This window comes from Lycorma delicatula, chromosome 8 (assembly GCF_047948215.1).
Source record: "Lycorma delicatula isolate Av1 chromosome 8, ASM4794821v1, whole genome shotgun sequence".
In the NCBI taxonomy this organism is placed as follows: domain Eukaryota; kingdom Metazoa; phylum Arthropoda; class Insecta; order Hemiptera; family Fulgoridae; genus Lycorma; species Lycorma delicatula.
The window spans coordinates 18,254,601-18,276,556 of record NC_134462.1 but is presented as its reverse complement, the minus strand read 5'-3'; the positions used below and the strand labels follow the sequence as shown (position 1 = coordinate 18,276,556).

Here is a 21,956-nt window from a genome sequence, read left to right as displayed (position 1 = left end):
ATTGTGTAGAATTTTTTTTAAATTGTAGATCTCGCACCTATTTTATCCTCCATTAAAGGTGTATTATATTTAGAAAGAAATTTATTTAAGAAAATTTTTTAAGGTTAAACTGTATATGAATTTTTTTTTAGAAAAAATATTTCTTAAAATTTATTCTGCATCTTTAAAAAATGTATATTTTCTTTGTTTTTATTTTTTGTCTCGAATTCTTTTAATTTTTACTATTAATAGCTGGGAAAGACATGTATTACTTTGTTATTTTTTTCTTCATATTTTTTTAATACAATAAAATTTAATAATAATATAATCTCACATAGTTTAAATTGAATATTGATCCAAATATAATCCTGAAAGTTTTCTTTCTTTTACTCTTATTTTAAAGCACTTTATTATGTTTTTAACTCATCTAAAAATATATAAGTAGTTTATTATTGATAAAAAAAAAAGATTTGTTTTATTCCAGTTTAACCAACGAACGTATTTTGTTTGTCAAATTATGGGAAAAAGCTTAGACGTTTGATAATTTGACACGTGACTTACATAATTCGAAAACTTTGTAAGGATGCAACTGAAATTGTGTATGTCTGATTACGTATCTGACTTTTTTATTCTACATGTGTGTATTTGTGTGTTGTGTTGTGTTGTTATGGTGTCTTTACTATTGTCCGCCACTCATGTGTATCGAATTGTTTTGTCATGGGAGAGCATTTAGATATATATATATATATATATATATATATAATGTACTGTTCAGTGCAGGATTATTTTTCGCTTATAGTTAAGTTGAGCTATTGTCATTTCAGTGGAAAAAAAGTAATCCAGAGAACATTAGTGACTCACAAGTAGCAAATCAATTTTAGTACTTGGAAATAAAAAGAATAATGATGTTATTTATATTCCAGTTTAAACAAATTTTACGTAGTTAATATATTAAATAGTGTTTTATTAATTTTAACAGTAAACCATTTACGGTATAATAAACAAAAAATTGCACTAGCGAGGTAAATATTCGGTAGTCCGAAATAACTCTGATCGAGGGAGGTTCCAATAAAAAAAACTGATATTCCAATATATTTAAAAGCGTAATTACATTGTTTATACAATAATAGTTGGGTTCTATTACCAAATGAGTTTTAAACTGTCTGATCTGATAATGTAAATCACTCCCAAAATCCAACTGGTCATTATTCATAATAACAACCGTCCTTTACCAGATTTACTGGGATAAGTAAGGAATAAAATGTTATTTTGTACTATCTTTCTTATGGTTGTGAAACATGGAAAAGATCTATACAAGAAATACCATCCTGACCCCAAAGGGGACCACCACTCGCCTTGTGACGATCCAGGTCACTACACAATCCCCATAGCCCTGATGGGCTTTACAGGAGGTTGTCTTTTAGAAACATGAGAATTTAACACTTTGGTCTCTTTCAGGATGTCACCGATGCAAATGTCTCGGCAGATATTACCAACAGTGCATTTACACATACATTTACGCTCCTTCCTATGGCTTCTTCCAACTACGCCCACCTTACCATAACTTACAACCCTTAACTATCAAATTAACCGATTTGCGGAAGCGTGAACCCCGCGCCTTCATCTAACACCGAAGGTTTCACTCAAAAACTCTTTCTACTTTTAATTTCAATTAAACTATGTTTTCAGGTCATACTTAATTGAGTCTTTAAATCCCAAAAATGCTTCCCTCATACCAATAAAATTAGTGTTGATCGCAACAACGATAGTTTTGCCTAACAATTCAATTTACTCAAAGTCCTCTTGATTTACTAAAAAATCAAGAAACAGATTCACAAATTTAGTACTACTCTGGTCCGCTTTCGGGAGAGAGGTCAATGCCTACATCCTTCCACACCGCAGCTTCATTACAGAGTTCCTTTCATATCCACACATCCATTCTCTAACAGCGAATATCTTACCTAATCGGGCTTTGCTGTCAAAACCACCTGTCTTAGCGAAGTAAGCACCCCGGGTGGCAAGTGGGGCCCTACCCACCCGTGTTGCTATTCTATCTATCTATATATAACAGCTTCAGACCCCCTCAACCATCTTCCGCAGGGCCAAGAATCTAAGGAAGCCAGCAACTATATTCCATTCCATTTCGGTTTTCCAAGTAACTTGCGGATCAAAACCAGAATTGATTCTCACAAGCTCACTTGCTACTTTGGTACGTTCAGCTTCGTATCAGGGACAGACATATAAGACATGACGCATATCGTCAATGATCCTAGGCTGAAATAATCAAACCATTTCTGACCAACCTATCTTGAAAAGCACATCTCCAGAAAGAAACTGTGTAATAATATCGATTGGGGAAAATTCACATAACTACCTGCACACTTCTCACATCAGGAAAAACACCATGCGTGTAACGGCCATCGGACGATTCCGTCTACCTGTCCTGCCATAAATGGATACCTTGTTCATCTGTTTCTTTTGAATTCAGAGGTAAGTTGGCCTATTTTCCTGACATCATAACGTAATTTTCGCTCAGTTGCAAGGATATCAATAGGCTTAATATTAGAAATAACAAGGACCGTCTCTCGAAAAACAGACACCAATCACATATAACAGTAGGAGACATTGGGCCCTCCACAAAATATTTCTATAACATTTGTACCTCGTTGGATGATTCCAGTTAAATGCAGCATATATCATCATAGCTTCGCATAAACTCTTATATAAGCTCCCAGTCGGTTCTGAAATTAAGCTCCCAATCGGGGTAAACTGTTCTCAAACACCAAAGATAGCAGTACAAGCCTTTTTGGCAGCATATTGAAAGTGTTCCTTGAATCTAAAATTCTAATAAAGAATAATACTTACGCAGCAGGACATACCTAATACGATGACTCGTCATTAATACACGCGGTCATCGTGTAACAGCTAGTCTGTCCTTGAGCAACATCATCGTTGTTTCTCTGGGCTAAACACCATCTTAGTTGCAAACGCCACAACTGGAGTATCTTGTAAACCTGGGCTGCGCTGAATTCGATCTCATTTCTGGAATAACCTTTAACTAGCAAAAACTCATCATCAATGTACGTGATGACGTGCATCCTCTAGGTAACCTCAACCGCATCAAAGAATCAAATTCAACAATCGAGAGCAGGGATCTTAAGCTCTACATGTAACCTTTAGATATCATTTTTCCTACATATGAGAAGTAGGAAATTGCTGAAATAACTATATAAAATATTCTTCGTATAAAATCACGCTTCTGCAGCTGAAATAGGGCAGATGGTCACCACAAATTATTAAAAGCCATATATCAGGGTATGTTCAAAAAGTTACCTAAGACAAACTCATCTCACTAGAAAAAACATTGTTCATAACCGTCAGTATAGCATCTTCCATGTTACTGCCTGGGCAAAAACCATACTGATCATCCTTCAACAGCTTTTTAGAACTAAATCTACGAAGATAGAAAACATCAAAAACCTTCCAATACCTGAGAGGAGTGTTAAAGACAAGCCTATAAGAGGAGCTCACATTGGGATCCTTGTCCTTTGGGGACCTTTAAACAACAATTTTACTTAGAACACCTTTTTTTGAGCAACCGGAGATATCTAGCAAAGAGCATTCTATTAAAAAAATTCTAGTCAAAGTACCACACAAATTTCGACAGAACGAACAAGGAGCTTCACCGTAATTTAATCGAAACTTGGAAATTTATTCGTACCAGAACTGCAAATTACCTGACGTATTTCTGCCTCTGTAATTTCCTCACATAAAACATTTCCTCACGAAAAACAGCAACTTCCTGCGTTGCATTCGCAGGTGATACGAGGTTTCATTAGTCACGACATTATCTGGCAATTAATCATTCAATAGAATGTTTAAAATCTCAGCTTTATTAGTAACGACATCCTGCTGGGTTGAGAGAGTCGGCAAAAGATATTTTTCTTACGCTTATGCCCAAGAACTCTATACATAACAACCAAAGGATCCGTATTTCCTTGCTCTCTAACAAAAGAACGCCAAGAATCCCTTTTTGGAAACCTGACGAAATTAAAATATTCAGACCTCTGCCTTCGATAGTCATCTTCCAAAACCGCTGGCTGTTTCATCACTCTCCTGCTGAACAGCTCTTCTGAGATGGTTCACAGACTGTTTCAATAAAGGCAATGTCTGTAGTTCACCAACGGACAATTCTGTCAAGACTCGAACTACTGGGAATTGAATTCTCAGTGGTATGGATGAAAGCCAGAGAAAATCTTTCTTTTGCCGGGTCACATGAAATATCAGTCAAGACTGCTTTCTTTGAAACTTAATATCGTTTATTATATATGAAAAATATTATATATGAAAAAATGAAGTTATCACAGGTAGAGGTGTAATGTTTTTTTAGAGATAAAACTGAAACAGTTTTATCAGCGCCATAGCAAAAGAAAAAAGAAATAATGTCATTCCTCAACTTTCCTAATGTTCCTAGTAATGTGATTTTTATCCGTATGTACCAATTTCAGGTTCAGTCCAGGTGTTAGTTTGCAAACCACAATATAAAGATTTCAATAATCTGAAATTACATCATAATTTACATCATTGTTTTCATGGGCCCTAATATTTTTAGTGTTGCATAGAAATTCTATGGAAATTATATAAATTACAATATTCAAAAAAATTTAATATGGAATATTTTTTAGTGATAATAATGATAATTTTACTATGAACCTTCATCATAAATTATCCACGTTCCAAAAAAGAAATCTTACATAATTTCTTTCATATATAATTATTTTTCTACTATATAAGAATAAGAAACCAATGGAAGAAAAGTAATACAACTTAAATCAGCTGTTTTTATTTTACAGTAATTTTTTTAAAAGTTACGAGAGATGCAGGTATGGGATCTGTTTTTATTTTTCAATTTTTCAGGTCGAAAAATCACATGAAACCTTTTAGATTTAATCCATTAGCGTAAGTTTCAAGAATTTCACTGTTACTTCATTTTAGCCTTATTGCAGAAATTCAGGGTGAATTTTTCGCAAGATATAACTCTAAAACAAAGAATTTTTATTTATATGAAGTTTTTTCTTTACCTTCACTTGAAGAGCTCTGGTGACATCTTTTTGTTTCTATGGGATACCTTATCATATAGATAGATACCCGTCTGCATATTTGATTAATTTTTACAAATTTTTATGTTTCTATTTTACATGGTAATAATTTTTTCGTTAAGAATTTCATATTGTTTTATCTGTTTGTTTTTTTATCTTTTCAAATTGTTTTATTTCGAAAGGATTTATTTTTTTGTAATTATAATTCAAATTAAATTACTGTGAACAGTAATTTTAAATATAAATGGATCCATACCAATTATTATACGTTAATTTAATAGATATTCAGATTTTTAATTATATAAAATTTTCTGTCGAACTGGATAAAAGTTTTGAAACTATTAATTTTAAATTAAATAAATAACAATCATCTTAATTTTCAAATTATTTATTCTAATAACTTATTCGAAAACAAAAGTTAAATGGTCTGATTTTGATCACTCTGAATAATCTGTTCTAGCATAAGAATCTTTTAATACCTAAATTAAACCATTATAAAAATTCTATAAATATTTATAATTATTATTAGAATGATTATATTATATATAATCAAAAATGATTACTATTATTTAAAACTCATTCTGAACATTTCAATTTAATATCAGGAAAAATATATGAAGTAGTATTGCTTACTAAGAATTAAAAATAAGATTTAACATACGTGTTTATACCATAATGTCTGTGAAAAAAAGTGTACTGAGTGACTCGACAGTATGGAAACCCATATCATCTTTAAAAACCATTCCAGATAAAATACTGTAACTTTCAGGATACGGTATCGGTCAACTACTTTTGACGAAAAATAAAATTTCATTCACTTCTTACGGGTTGACCCAGGAGTTATTATAACTCAAATATTTTAAATGGTAAAACTCTTTGTGTGAAACATCATTTTAATTTTTTTTAAGACAAGAGAAATGGTATAAATTAAAACTTTGTACGATATATTTACCCAAAATGACGGCGGGATAAGCTTTGGAAATTACCAAATTTAGTAAATTCAAATAATAAAATTAAATAAAAACAAATTAAACTAAATTAAATTAAAATTTAATCTAATTTAATTAAAATTTATTTAAGATTTAAATTATTACTTTAAAAAAGTCACTAAAGTAGGGTGAAAAAAGCCAAAAAGTAACTCTCTTTCAAAGGCCACCTCCCAAGAAGGGGTTGAAATTCTATTTTCCGTAAAAAGATAAAGTAGTTGACCGATAAATTATCCTAAAAGTTATAGTTTTTGTATCTGGAACAATTTTAAATTTGTTGAAAGGTTTCTTCTATAATTTTGACTCGCTCTGTATATATTTTTTAATTTTTTAAATTAATAATTCATTATACACGTAAATATATAAACACTTGTTTACAATTAGTTAACAAGGGTTTATACTGAAAATCGATCTTTTTGATATGCTTCGAAATTTTTGAGATGTTTTATGTTATTCTGTCAGAAACTATATACTCATTTTCTAGTGACCCTTTAATTTTTGTTATATGTAAAGTTGGATCATCGAAAAATCATTATTCCATAATGTACTGATTCCATACTAAATAATAATACTCCTACAGGATACAGGATAGCTTATTTTAGAATTTTCTTATATTGTTTAAAAAAATAACTGTTTTCCTTTACCTCTGGTAATTAAATTTGGATAGAATTTTAAATTTTCTTCTCTCAATTATAATAATAAATGTTTAATATCCATAACTTTTTATTTTTAATTTCCCGGGTATATTTCCATTTCTGCTGCAGTAGCGTAGCTATAAAAGTCTATAAACGATCGATAAAATTTTGGGTGTCGAGGATTTTTGGGTATCGGAGAAGTATAGCCGTGAAAATAAGAATAAAACGCTACGGATTTTAAAATTTATTATTATCGTAAAAAATTCCGACGTTTTAAGTCACTCTTAATCCAAAAAAAAGTTAGTTAAATTTCAGGAAGATATGCCTTATCTTTTGATATGCGAAGATTAAGGTATTTTTTTATTGAAAATGGCTTAAAAAATTACTAAGCATTGATTGCATTAAAGTTCTACGAAATTAAAAAATCTGATGTGGATATTACATGACTTCCTTGTACGTCTATTAAATTATACACATTTTTTTTTTTTAAATGAAGAGTACATAAAATTTTATTTCATAAATAACTTATGATATTTTTCTATATTAAAAAGTTTTTATTGAATTATTATTTACTACAATTTTTTTTACAATATGAGATTAATAATTATTAATAAATCAATATATTTAAACTAAATAAAGATTAAAAAAAAAAAGGAGATGAAGTCTGTTTTGAATCTAATATGCCTTTCCCTTGTACGAGCCAATTAGTTCATTAATTAAAATTTTATCGGGTATAACTCTGGAATAACTCGACCACTTATGATATATCTTGAAAAGCTCTCAATGAGGGAAAAGTTGAGAAAAAGTCCAAAATCCAAAAATATTTGGATTTTGGGATTTTTTGGATACTTTTGGTTCAGTTGATTGCAATCAAAAGGGGAGGTGGAAAACTAGAAGTTACAATAGTTCTAAATCCGAAATTTAAACATCCTACGACTAATCGTTTTTTAGATACATACGTACGTACGTACAGTCGTCAGGCCGAAACTTGTCAAAATTGATTCAGGGATTGTGAGATTGGATATTTACGTTGAAATCTGAAAACCGAAATTTTTCGCGATCACAATGCTTGCTTTACTTTCTACAAGAAGATAAAAATCATAACATGGACAGAGAAGTCTTTTAAAATAAATATAAAACTATATATTAGTGAAAACAGAAATTACTTTCTTGCCAATCCCAATATTTGAAACTCTGTAATATATTTGAAATAAAAATGTGTCAAGGGTGAAGTCATGCTGTGCAACCCTTTCCTGTTTTTTTTTGTTTTTTCTAAAAAAAAAGAAAAAATCAGTAATACTGACTATATAGTTTGATTATTTACGTATATATTTACTTTTTAATATATATTTACTTTTTTTTTTAATAGAAGAAAATGTCTTATTTAAAGCTGTAAATATTGTATCAATTACAGATTAGTTTCATCTTGGGAGTCTACGAGTTAATATTACAGGAATAGTACCAATCATCTTTTCTAATAAAACTAATGAAAGAAAAATCAAAGTTAATAATAAACAGTCGTGGTATTACAATGGACGGTGAAAAGATAGGCTTATGCTTTGTTCCATAAATTTCATTATAAGTATATTTAAAAAAAAAAATTGACCTTGATAATTTCATGACAAAATATAATTAAATTGGTGATTTAAAATAAGTAATTTTTCATTATTGTTGTTTGTATAAAATAGTTAAACAATAATAATAATTGTTTTTCTGGTCAACCTTCGTAGCTGGGTAGGTAGTAGTGTAGTATCTCGGCATTTCATCCGGTGGTTCCGGGTTCCAATCCCGGTCAGGTATGGCATATTTTCATACCTTAACAGTTTCTACCCGCTCTTTGATGCCCGCTCTTTTATACAAAAAAAAAATTATAATCGAATATTTAAAATTATTTAAATGTAATTAAAATAATTAATATTTTAATAAAATTCTGGATGGATTACCAAGAAATAAAACAAAATATATACAAAAGTTTAGAAATAGCTAAATTTTTCCTTGCTAGAATTTGAATTATTATTTATTATTAACGTTTTATTTAGCTAAAACAAAAAAAAAGCACCTGAATTTTGAAATTAACCTTTGGAAAGTTAAATTTCATTATAAATTAAAGCTTTTATATATATATATATATATATATATATATAAAAGCTAAAAATATATATATATATATATATATATATATATAAAAGCCGGGTTAGTTTAGTGGTTAAACTCGTCATCGCGAAATTAGCTGTTTTTTGAAGACGAGAGTTCTAAGGTTCGTGTCCTTGCAGTTGCTTTTATATGGATTTAAATACTAGACTGTGGATACCGGTGTTCTTTGGTGGTTGAGTTTCAATAAACCATATTAGGAAGGCAATGGTAAACCACTCGTAAAACCTGCCAGGAAAATTCCAAGAAATTTGAATCGTCCAAGGGTCATATATTGTATTTTTTATAATCAAAAACAAACTTGAACAATCCAAGTACAGATTTGCAAAATAAAAGAAATGACACTTACCTTATTTTTTCTTTTATTTATTCCCATTAGCACTTTCGCGGGATACCACATCATCAGTTGTATATAAATTATATAAAATTACATATCATAGTATTTTTTTTTTCTTTTAATTTTTATTATAAAAAAAAAAAAATATTATAAATTATACAGAATTTTATTTTCTTTATATCATATATACAAAACATGAAGTTAAGTAAATAAAATAACTACATATATTTAAAAATTACGTCAATAAGAATTAAAAATTAAAACTTAAAGATATAATAATTAAAAAATTTATACCGTTTAACCTGGCCAGCCATGTTACAATACTGAGTGGATTTGAAATTATTTACATACATTCTGATTATATCTATTTTTATCTAAAAACATGCTTCCATCTTCATATCTGTCTGAAAGTTGAAGTTGGAAATTCTTTTATACTAATATATATATAAAATCTCTCCAAAATGCCCAAACTTTTACTATTATTATTTTAATTAAATTTCTTGATTTCTACTATTTCCAAATTTGTGTGTGTGTGTGTGTGTGTGTGTGTGTGTGTGTGTGTGTATATGTGTGTGTGTGTATGTGTGTGTGTGTGTGTGTGTGTGTGTGTGTGTGTGTGTGTGTGTGTGTGTGTGTGTGTACACCAATAAATTATATGTAAAGTATTTTATTTTACGTTATTTTTTGGGGGTTGGTCTTTTCCTTTTCTTTCATGATAAAAAATTTACCCAGTTTTTGTTGAACGCATGTTATTGTATTTCTTCTGAAATCCTTAGGGTTTTTAAAATATAAAATTTATCTTCTAAGAATAGAATTTTACGTAAAAAAATATTATTTATTATTAATGTAGTTATTGGAAAAATTTCTAACACATCATATTAATTTATTCTATTTAAAATTTTTGAGTTATATCACTCAAAAAATTGGGATTTGGTACTTCCATACCGAATTTTATCGTTTTACTAAACATAATTTTTGATTGTTTAACTGTTGAAAAGTTATTTAAAGGTTGCCATACTTTGTTAACACCCGGTATATAATAAATTTTTTATAATGTAGACCTATACCGTAGATTATAATATTATTATGTACAATTATAATATTTAGTTTATACCTGCATCAAAATAATAAAGTTTTAGAAAATTTATAATCCATCCTAGAATAATATTGGTGTATGCTTTTTTTTTTGTTAATTTAATTTTTTTTATATAATTTTATTTTCATAGGCGGGAGAGGATCGTGTCCGGATTATGTATACTAGTTATAGCCGGGGGCGGCAGTTCTCTCGCTACTACTAACAGTAGTATCAGTGGAGGCGGCATCAGTACAAGCAACTGCCTGGAGGTGGATGAACAGAAGAGGCTGCAAGAGGCACTCTTTTTGGTCACGGTACGTAATACACTTACCCATTGTACTCGGTTAAGAATACCTTCCTTTTTCTTTACCGTTACTATCTCTATCTCTTTCTATCAAATATACTCTCTTTATCTACTCATCATCGTCATCTCACTATTATCATCATCATCATCATCTTTTATATTGTGTTCGGTTTTCTGTTCACAGCCCGGACAACTGCAGGTCGCTTGTCTAGTTGTATTCCAGCCACCACATACGTCTTCTTCATCGTCGTCGTCAAATACTGCGATTATTAATTCGTTATTGCCACCTAAATCTGATATAAAGGTAATTTATTTTAACAAATATTACATCACGTTATTTACAAACTTGTTTAATGACATAAAAATATTAATTGTATTAAGTATAATTATGTTATGTATTTTATACAAAAAAATATGTTTACCTCATAATTATTGGTTATAATGCTTAATAATTTAAATATAAATCATAGAATATTACTTTATAGGTTGGTATTATTGAACTTTCTATGTTTACTGTGTTTCCATAAATAAAGAAAATATTTCATTCACCCATGAAGTGAAATTTCTAGGAGTTTTATTATTAGATGACAAATTCTCTTGAGATGATGAAATTGAATTTGTCTCCAGTAAAATCAAACCGTACGGTTTTGCTTTTATTCTTATGTATATTCTCATCTAAAATATAATCATATTTTCAAACTCCGTCAAAAAGTCAGAACTAGTTACAAGATGGGCTGTCAGATCATTGTTTGGTACACATAAATACGATGTATCATATAGACTATATTTAGAAAATGAAAAAATGTTGTAACTTATCCTTGTATTAAAATAGATTTATTTATTAAAAAAACACAATAATTTATAAACATTTATCAAACCAAATAAACAGAAATGTTTTTTTTTTTAACTCTGCATAATAGTTCAATTTACGAGGAAAGCCACCAAAGCCCTATGATGTTTACACTGAAATTTTTAGTAAATTATTCAAATATTTTTTTAAATCTTCCTACCAAGTTATTTAAAATAAAATTAAAATAATTTCCTTTACAGAAACAATATTACTTTGTCGAAGAATTCTTAATTAATATCAATTAAATATATAAAAAAACCCAAAATTTTCAGATCCCGTTGAACGTTACTTACTAAAAAGGTTTGTAATAATGCCTTTTGAATTGTGATTTATTTTTCAGTTTCTTTTTTATTTTGAATGTATCCATAAATGTGTTTATATTTTAAATAATTAATGTAGACTTTAATCATCAATTTTTATTTTACGATTAATTGGATATTTTGTAATAATGCTGTGATCAAGATTTTACCATAGTTTCTCTCAACCATCCTGGCAAATGCCACGGTATTTCTTTTTCATCAGTGGATTAGCAAGCATATGTGAGTATGCATCACATAGATGGGGTATCTATGTGATGCATTTAGTATGTACCAAACAGAATAAAAGATTCATTTATTTATACTACTAAAAAAATTAAGTTTATATATATAAAGTTAATTAGATAGGATTCAGAATGTCCTATATTATAAATTTGTCATTAAAAAATGTTTCTTGTTTTGTTGTAAAATTAAATTTTAAGATAATAAAAATTTATACTCTCTGAATTCTATAAATAATGACAGTAATATCTGTATTTTGGTCATCAAAGTCCATTTCCGTTAATATACCATTCTTATACCGTTCATAACCGAATTTTCCGGTTGTTATGGTGTTTATCGCAAGATTACTGAAAAAATATTAAATAAATAAACCGCTCCGTCTTAAAACAAAATACATTTGTAAAAATCAAATACATTTTTTTTTTTTTTTTGAAAATGGGTTTTTATCAAGTAACGGCTTCATCCATCCTAGTTTATCGATAAACTAGGCAATAAAATTCCGTGCACAATTAAGTAAATTCATTATCTGGTTAATGAGTATTTTGTGTTAGCGTTTTATTTTCTTTTGATCTTAAAGAGGGATGAATATTGTTTAACAACTTTTCTCCAATCTGAAATTGAGAGATATTGTAGGAATGTTTATATTTTTTAAATTATTTGACTTCATAAAACTTTTTCTCGTGCGTTGTTTTCATCTTATAAAACTTAATATTATTAACAAAATGCAATTGTAAAATTATTACTGGTTTAAAATTTTGAAAAATATTTATAAAAACATTTGTGTGAGTGTGTGTGTGTGTGTGCGCGCGCGCGCATTATTTTTAATATTTTGCTCTCAATCTACCAACTTTCTTTTTTCATTATTAATTTAACGTAATGGGATTTTATGTATTGTGGAAGGGTTCTTTTTAAGGGTTCCCTGAGTAGTTGGAGAGAATGGGTTGTACTACCGAAAAATAGATCGTTTTTAAGCGGAGTGCTAACGCTACAAATTTCATTAGGTAAAAAGAACAAAAACTAGTCTATGTCCGTAATCTGAAAAAACTTATTTAAGGAGTAAAGATATAAACATCACATACACAGTTCCCAACATAATAAACAAAAAAAAAATCGATAACCAATTGCTTGTTTTCCACTTTATATACCAATTGAATTAAAAAATAAATAACAATTTCCGTTATTAGTAATACAACAGAAACAAAATTTTCAATTGAATAATTTTTTATTTAAGAATTTAATCCATATGTCGGGTAGCTATCAATAAATTTAAGGGTTAATCAATGATAATCCGAGAAACCAATAATTTTGGAGCTATTAACTTCTTTATTTTTTAGAAGATGTTGTTGGGGAGTATATGTACACCAAATTTCTAAACTCAGTCCTTTCTAAACATATACCTTTTTATTAAAAAAAACACAAAATTGTGAATAGATGGATAATGAAGTGAAATAGAGCATTTATTCACATAAAACCTACTTTAAAGAAGTGCTACTCAAGAACTATCGCATGAAAATAAACAAATACAAAACAAAAGTAATGAAATGTATTAGAAATAACAATGATGAACCAATGAATGTGAAAATAGGAGGAGAAAATACAAAGAATGTGTAATTATGGAGGTAGAAGAATTTTTTTGGGAAGTAGAATTACTAAAGCTGGACGAACCAGGAGCGAAATAAAATAGCACAAGCGAAACGAGCTTTCAGTCAGAAATATAATTTGTTTACATCAAAAAGGTCAGGAAAAGATTTTTGAATATGTTTGGAGTGTCGCTTTATATGGAAGTGAAGCTTGGATAGTAGGAGTATCTGAGAAGAAAAGATTAGAAGCTTTTGAAATGTGGTGCTATAGGAGAATGTTAAAAATCAGATGGGTGGATAAAGTGACAAATGAAAAGAGGTATTGCGGCAAATAGATGAAGAAAGAAGCATTTGGAAAAATATAGTTAAAAGAAGAGACAGACTTATAGGCCACATACTAAGGCATCCTGGAATAGTCGCTTTAATATTGGAAGGACAGGTAGAAGGGAAAAATTGTGTAGGCAGGCCACGTTTGGAATATTTAAAACAAATTGTTAGGGATGTAGAATGTAGGAGGTATACTGTAATGAAACGACTAGCACTAGATCGGGAATCTTGGAGAGGTGCATCAAACCAGTCAAATGACTGAAGACAAAAAAAAAATGTCCTGAATTATTTTATTAAATTTGGCCAGTCCCTCTTGAAATATTCTTTATGTGTATGTGTGTGTGTGTGTGTGTGTGTGTGTGTGTGTGTGTGTGTGTGTGTGTGTGTGTGTGTGTGTGTGTGTGTGTGTGTGTGTGTGTGTGTGTGTGTGTGTGTGTGTGTGTGTGTGTGTGTCACAAATAGAAAGGGAAAAGGAGAAAAAGAAAAGGGGAAGCGGAAGGGGACAAGAAAATAAGGAAAGTGAATGGAAGGGGGAAATGGAATGGGAATGCCTTAAGGAAAATTGGGAAGGAGGAAAAGGGAGAAAGGGTCAAAGAGAAAGGTTAAATTTTGTGAAGTTTCGAAGTGTTCATTTTGTTAATGTTTTATCAAACTTTCAATTTTGTTGATATATATATATATATATATATATATATAAAACAGAAAATATATGAAAATCTAATGGAAATCTATTATACTAAAAATTAAATATAAAAAAATTTAAGAATCACAAAGTAATTTACTAACATTTTTCAAAATATAAAATTAATTTTAAATAATTTTTATTAACAAATTCGTAATCAGCAGGTAGATTACTTAGAAAAAAAACTTACTACAATTATTTTTATTTAAACTTACCGTTGAAACAGGTTTAAAAAACAAATTTAAAATTTAAAAAACCAACCAGAGACTGTAACACTTAAAAAAAAGAAAAAAAACAGGTAAGCTATTTCAAGAAATATTTGTAATGAAACAGATGGTCATCTGCTCGCACACGTGTGTATTTATTTTATGAAAGAGAAATTGGTCATAAAGATCCATCTTATTTTTATTGGTTACTTACGACAAATATTTATTACTTTGCATCTTATAAGTAAAATATTTCAATATTAATACCGAGTAATTTAATGGTATTTATTTATTTTAAAAAAAAAGATATGGGAAGAATTTTGATTTTGTTTGTTTAGTTTATTAATTTTTCTTTATATTGTTTTTATAACCTTAAAAATAAAATTAATGATTTATATTTCTTTTCAGTATGGATTTAGGCCGACTTTTGTTTCGGTCAAGTTTCATATTTAATCCTACCTACTGTATATGTATGGTTATTATGTTAAGAAATTGTGATTTGTATGTTTGTTTCATTATAAAAAATATTTAAAATATCAGTCATTTATAATTTTTGTAAATAAATTTAAATATTTAACCCAAAAATTTTAAGAATATAATTTATTATACAACATTTTTGATATCTAAGATTAATTTGAGTTTTTTATTTTTTTTTTTAAATTTTATCTGGATTTTAAAAATTGTTTATCTAGATGTTGACTTCACCCGAGTTTTAATGTTTCGTTCAAAATTTTCTTATAATATTTCAGATAAATCTTAGCGTAATTTAGACAGCAGTAAAAATTCGTAAGTTTTGTAAAAATTCTACCTGAAGTAAAACGAAATAATAAAAGGAAGGCGCTATTTTCTTGGAACTTTTTACGTGTTAACTTTTCTCCAAATATAACCTTAATTTTTATTATACTTTCATACTGTATGTTTACTGAGGAATTAAATGCTTAATAATTAATTCGTTTTATACTGAGTGATTCACGAAATATGTAACAAACATTTAGGACATCTGACTGGATACATAGATTACATAGATTCGGAAACGCTTCGTTAGCAAATTTCGGCTGACGAAAGATTTTCTGCGCCTTCGGTATAATTAAACCAAACTCTAATTCTTGGGACTAAAATTATGGGGTAAATTTAGTGTTTTTATAATAAATCTCACCTGAAAAACTGAAACATATACATCCCAGAACTCATCCCAGAAGTGTGTAAAAAATTTAAACAAGATTTGTAGAAAATTTAATTCTAAATCAATTGGTACAAATACAGTCGATAGAAATTAAATAAATGCAAACGTAATTATTTCTAAGTTTATTAAAAGCAAAATATATCAAAATGTTACAGATTTTAACTTTGTAATAAACGAAACAAAATGTTCAATATTACAAAAACAACTAATACAAAAAAATTCACTCTGTCGACATTCTTCATGAATCACTCTTATAAACAATAAAAGAATCAAGGATTTTCATATTTTGAACAGTTTTTTCCTTTATGATATTAATTTTTAAAAATAATTTAATGAAATTTATAAAATGTATTCATTTTTTTTTACTTTTTTAAAAATTTTACATAATTTTACAACCGTGGGAAACGCGTAAAAAAAAATTATATAGCCCATTACTACCCTGTTTCTTGAATACTTATCGAAGCTACAGTTAATGAAGATCTGGCTGGCCTACAGTATTACATTCCTCTAAACATCCCGACTCGTTCAACTATGCTCCTCCTATCCTCTCTTCAAATCATCCAATCATTTCTCTCTCGGCTTTCCTTTTATTCTTTCATCTGTTTTTCCAGCAAAAATACCTTTGTAATTGCTATATACTCCGGCCATTCCAACCCATTTTCCTTTGCTTCACCCCTGTATCAATAAAACGTTTTCCAAACGACTTTTCTTGTAGTTCTCATCCGTTATTCAGTTTACTCTTTTACTGGGCCGCCTTTTAAAAAAAAACAGTCTTTTCTCATTACTCTCGTTTAATTTGGACGTTTTTAAACAAAAATCTATTTGTTTTTAATTTTTTAATAAAAATTATTTTAATTAAATTTTTTAATGTATTTTTTATGAATTAAGTCAGAAAATTTATAATTTAATTATTAATTATTAAAAAAAAAAAAAAAAAAATGGGACCGACATCAAGACCATGTAACGCGATACATGAATATAAGAATTAAGATTACCGCTGTCCCTATCGTTTTCTTATATATAATGTATACTGCGCCTGAACGGTTTAAGATGAAATATATCGATTTTTGATGATTTTATTAACGGTGCTCCATATCTTGTGCAGAAAATTACATTATTTGCCCTACAGAAGACCATAATCATCTAACGTGACGCATACATATAGAATATTAGAATTCGCACTGTTCCTACCTTTCTGCAGGACGGCGAAGAAATCTTTTTTCATCTTTTTTATCGATTTTTGTGCCCAAAAAGTTTTTCAACATCATGGTACCATGCGAAAAGCAGCTGAGTTGATAGCAACAAGTATTATTTTAATAAGAAAAAAGTTATTCGCAAACTAATATAAAAATAAAAAAATATGGGTCGAATACGTAACCTCATTTTTTGAAATCTGTTTTAAAACAAAATTCTTTTCAAAATATTGCTAACTTCTATATTATTTATTGTTTTGAACAGATAGAATGATTGTAACGACATACTTGCTGTAAAACCTAACTTTAACAGTATTGTAGTTGTTATGTAGCTTGTGCATACATTTTGCTTATAACTGTCAGTTTCATCATTTTGAAAAGTGAGATGTCGTTCTTGATATTCGTGCGTAATTTAGAAAATAAATAAATAAACATCTGTAATTTTTACTGGAGAAAAGAACATTTCATCAAAATCAAAATATGATGAAATGGACGTCAGCTGCTGAACAAACCACACGTTACTGGTCTCAGTTTGTTAATTCATGTGGAATATACAAAATCGGCATGCCTTTTAGTCACGCATTGATTACAAATTTTACTGCAACATCAGTAATATACATAAAAATCTTCTTTTCATTAGTAATATAAATCTCTCTCTCTCTCTCTCTCTCTCTCTCTCTCTCTCTCTCTTTCTCTCTCTCTCTCTCTCTTTCTCTCTCTCTCTGTGTGGGGGGGTTATGGATTCTAAGATTAAAAATCCGATACTGATTTTGTCATCCCTTCGGACTGATACAAGATATTTGATTATATTTATTTTAAAATTTCGATTCTAATGCAACAATTTTTTTTTAAATTTTTGTCTTTCCTTTTTTATAAATCCTTGGTTTACTGTGTATACAGAATACTACTATATTTTACTGGGGAAAAGATACATAAACTTCATTATCTGAATAAGTACTGGGTTTTACTTTCTCATCTACAGACAGCTCTTTCCCTTCTACAGCTGTAGCTCTAGAAGGGAAAGAATTGTAATCGATCGAATTTGGTTATATGCGGTTTTCACCGGATCTTGACATTTTGACACCTAACGGACCCCAAAAACCGGATGGAAATTTTTCGGATGTTCTTATGTACGTCTGTGTATTCGGTGTCTCACACCTTATATCTCAAGAACAACTGGACCGACTTTTACCAAACTTGGTCAGATTCTAATGTATATGGGGCATTGTCAGGTTGGGTGGTGAGGCTGTAGAACAAGGTAACCTTCAGTACCTCGAGATTTCACCTGATTAAGGTCTTATTTTTCTTAGGCACATTTGTTAGCAATTAAAAAATAATTATATTTGCAAAAAAAGACTTTTTCAAAATCGCACCTCATCCCAAAAAATGTTCTAAACTAGTTGTTGACTGGGTATACTGCGTCAATAGTGTACATTCTGTAACCATAAGGAGCGCTAGTGTAGCACTATGTACAGCTGTTGTAGAAAAATATTGTATAGTATTTAAATAAAACGATAAATACTTAAAATTAACTTGTACGGGAAAGTCCTACAATCGTGTTGTCAGCTTTTTTAATTCTTTTTTTTTCTTTAATACTACACTATTTTTGTATCATTACACTTTGTAAGGCGTAATCCCTTCGTTTTCATATGGTAAGTGTTAGTAATAAAATCAAATTTCTTGACCTAGTATTTGTTTATTAATGGGCTATTTTAGATCAGTTTTCTCAGAATTAAATTCTCTACAAGATATAATAATAAATTTTACCCATTTATTAATCATATAACAAAGTTTTTGTATTGCAAATTTAAAAAAAAATTTTTTTGGCTGTAAGTTTTTTTTTACGTCAGTATAAAAACCATTGTAGATATAGTTGTGGAACCTATCTTATTCAATCTGTCAAATCAAAAAATTATCAAGTTAATCCTTAATTTTAGTTCAAAGAATTTAAGTTTGTTTTTATTTCACTGTTTGCCTAGGAATCAGGGCTTCACTAGTAGTACTCGCTAACGTAGCGTTTCCGGATCCATATTTTTTAGAACTTTCTTCATTTTCTTTTGCTAGTAGAATGAGCTCAGATAGCGCCGATAATAATATATGAATCGCTCTGTATATAGAATATACTTTCCTTATGGAAAAGTATACTGACAGTCAAATTTCGCATGTTGGGATTTTTCATGACGAACTTTAATTAAAAAACACAATTTTAGCAGAAAAAATTCCGTAACGTTTTGTATGCCGTTTTTTATAAAATGATTTATTCAGTTTAGAGATTGGATGGATCATTTTGAATAAACTTTAGCTCCATGATTTCTGTGGATGGTGGTTTCAGAGGATGAATAAAGATGATATGTATGAATGCGAATGAAGTGTAGTCTGGTACAATCTCAGGTCAACTACTCCTGAGAAGTATGGTTAATTGAAACTCAACCATCAAAGAACACCGTTATCCACAATCTAGTATTCAAATCCGTATAAAATTAATTACCTTTATTTGAACCTTAGAACTCTCGACTTCGAAATCGGTTGATTTGCGATGATGAGTTCATCACTAGACCAGCCTGCTGGGCTCATTGATACAATTTACACTTATTCAAACATTGGGAAAATTATTTTTATATATAATTTAATGCCCCTTAGATAGCTAAGATACTTTCTGACAGTGTTCGAGATAATTGAAATCCCATAAAGGAGTGAACGAAAAAGATACTTTTTTAATTCATAATCCCTAGTATGATTGTAGTTAGATATAGGAAAAGTTTGTGTGTTAAAGGAACGCGTTTTCACGAATCAGTTAATTTGATAGTTGAGTTGTTTGTAAGTTATGGTAGATGGTCGTGGTTGGAAGAAGCAAGTAATAATAGGTTGTGCAAATACACTGATGGCAATGTGTGACGAGGCATTTGCATCGGTCACATCCTGACAGACTCCAAACTGATATGTTTTGTTATCTAGATTAGAAGGTTTAAAATAAGGAACGGAGGGAGTGGTGTGGGGATCGTCACAAGGCGGTGTCTTTCCCTACGGGAATCAAGATGTGAAAAAAATGTTCCGGCCTAACTGGCAAAGTTATGCAACTTTTTTCCGGCTTTATTATTTTAATTTACTTCACAACTTTTCAAAACTATGAAAAATTATATTTTAATAAATTATAATTATTTAATAACCATTTATCTCAGTGAAATATTTATAAACTGAAAATTGAGTGGATTGCTGGAAAAGAATTGTTTTTAAAATGATAAAATTAGCATAGAAATTAGTAGGAAAAGCTAAAATACAAATTTGTAATTCTGGATTACATTCTTTATTTTTTCCTTTTGTTTCTAATAAAGTGAAATATTAAGTTTAGAACTAACCAGCAAATATATACATCAACTAATATAAAAGTAATTAATCAACAAGTAATAATAATTGTTATAAATCATTTTTTTTAATTTTTTTTTTTTTAGAAATTGTAATTTATTTTTTGAACCAATTAATGCATCTAGATCAATTAATAATTTGATTACATTGATGAATATATTAAATTGAGTGTACGTTTATTTGTACATATGTACGTTAGATGTAATAATATAAATGTAGTATTATAAAATTAGAAATTTTACTTTTAAATATGTTTTATCAATTACTTTTTTTATTTTTTTGTATTTTAAACAGATGTTCTTCTTTTAATACATATATAAATTATTAATTTATATGTTAATTAATATAGATTGATTTTTTAGATTTTTGTTTTAAAATAAAAATTCTAATTAAGATTTATACGTATGATAAATTTTTATTAGGATTATCAAGATTATATATTCAAACATGTTTAAGTTTCAGTAGATACATGTATACCCGTGTGTGAGTGAGTGTGTGTGTTTGTATGTGCGCGCGCGCGTGTATGAGTATATAATACATATAGGTTGTATAACATAACTATGTCGTTTCTTAATTTTTTTTTTTTTAATTTATGTTTTTAATTACTGTTACTCTTTCGTGTAATAAAAATGTACTATCACTAGGTTTTTTTTAATATTTACAATTTTAATCATAATATTATATGTATATAAAATGAGAATAAATGTGTTTTGTGTGTGTGTGTGTGTGTGTGTGTGTGCGCGCGCGCGCGCGCGCCTTCATATCCGCTTTTTAATAAGTTTTAAAATAATTAAAAAAAAATACTTTCGTTTTTGATAATGGAATAATGATTTGGAAAGTTAACTTAGCAATTCATGGTACTTTTACCCCCTAAGCATGAGTAATCTGACATGCTTATATATTTTCATATTCTTGCAAAACTTTGATTTATTTGAAACATATTTATACACAATTTTTTATATATATATATATATATATATATATATACTCGTAAATAATACATAATTACATATATTTATTTATTTTTCAGTGTCATGTAGTCACTAGTAGTATACAATTGATGCAGTTATTGCCTGAAGACCAGATTCCCTCATTGTGTGGGGGTTCAGCTACTCACGATCAGCTCGAGTGGGTGCAGTTTTTCAAGGTAATATTATTTTATTGAAATTTATTTAAATGTTTTATATTTTGTTATTGTATTTTTGTTTACAAACACAGTGATACAAAGAATAATTTTCTCTAAACGGTTTTCAAAAATAAAATATCTTTAGGTTTGAATAGATGTAAAAAACTAAAACAGTTTATATTAAAATAAAGTATTTATATTTTATGAATATGCAATCTTTGCTAAAATTAATGTACAGTTATTCTTAAAACAGTAACAATAACCTCACTTTACCAAACCAGACAACGAAATTGTCGTACAATTTAACACAATAGTACAGGCTTAAAATAATAAGACTTATT

General features: G+C 28.8%; 1 protein-coding gene across 4 annotated transcripts in view; it reads left to right on the top strand.

Annotated features, from left to right (window-relative positions):
* LOC142329226 (puratrophin-1-like) overlaps positions 1-21,956 on the top strand; it is a 1,606,956-nt gene that overhangs the window by 1,111,193 nt on the left and 473,807 nt on the right. For all 4 annotated transcript variants that reach the window (XM_075373630.1, XM_075373632.1, XM_075373631.1 and 1 more), the window contains 3 exons: positions 10,414-10,576; positions 10,751-10,870; positions 21,520-21,636. In XM_075373630.1, the coding sequence (XP_075229745.1) occupies positions 10,414-10,576; positions 10,751-10,870; positions 21,520-21,636 (400 nt within the window). The remainder of the gene's footprint in view (positions 1-10,413; positions 10,577-10,750; positions 10,871-21,519; positions 21,637-21,956) is intronic.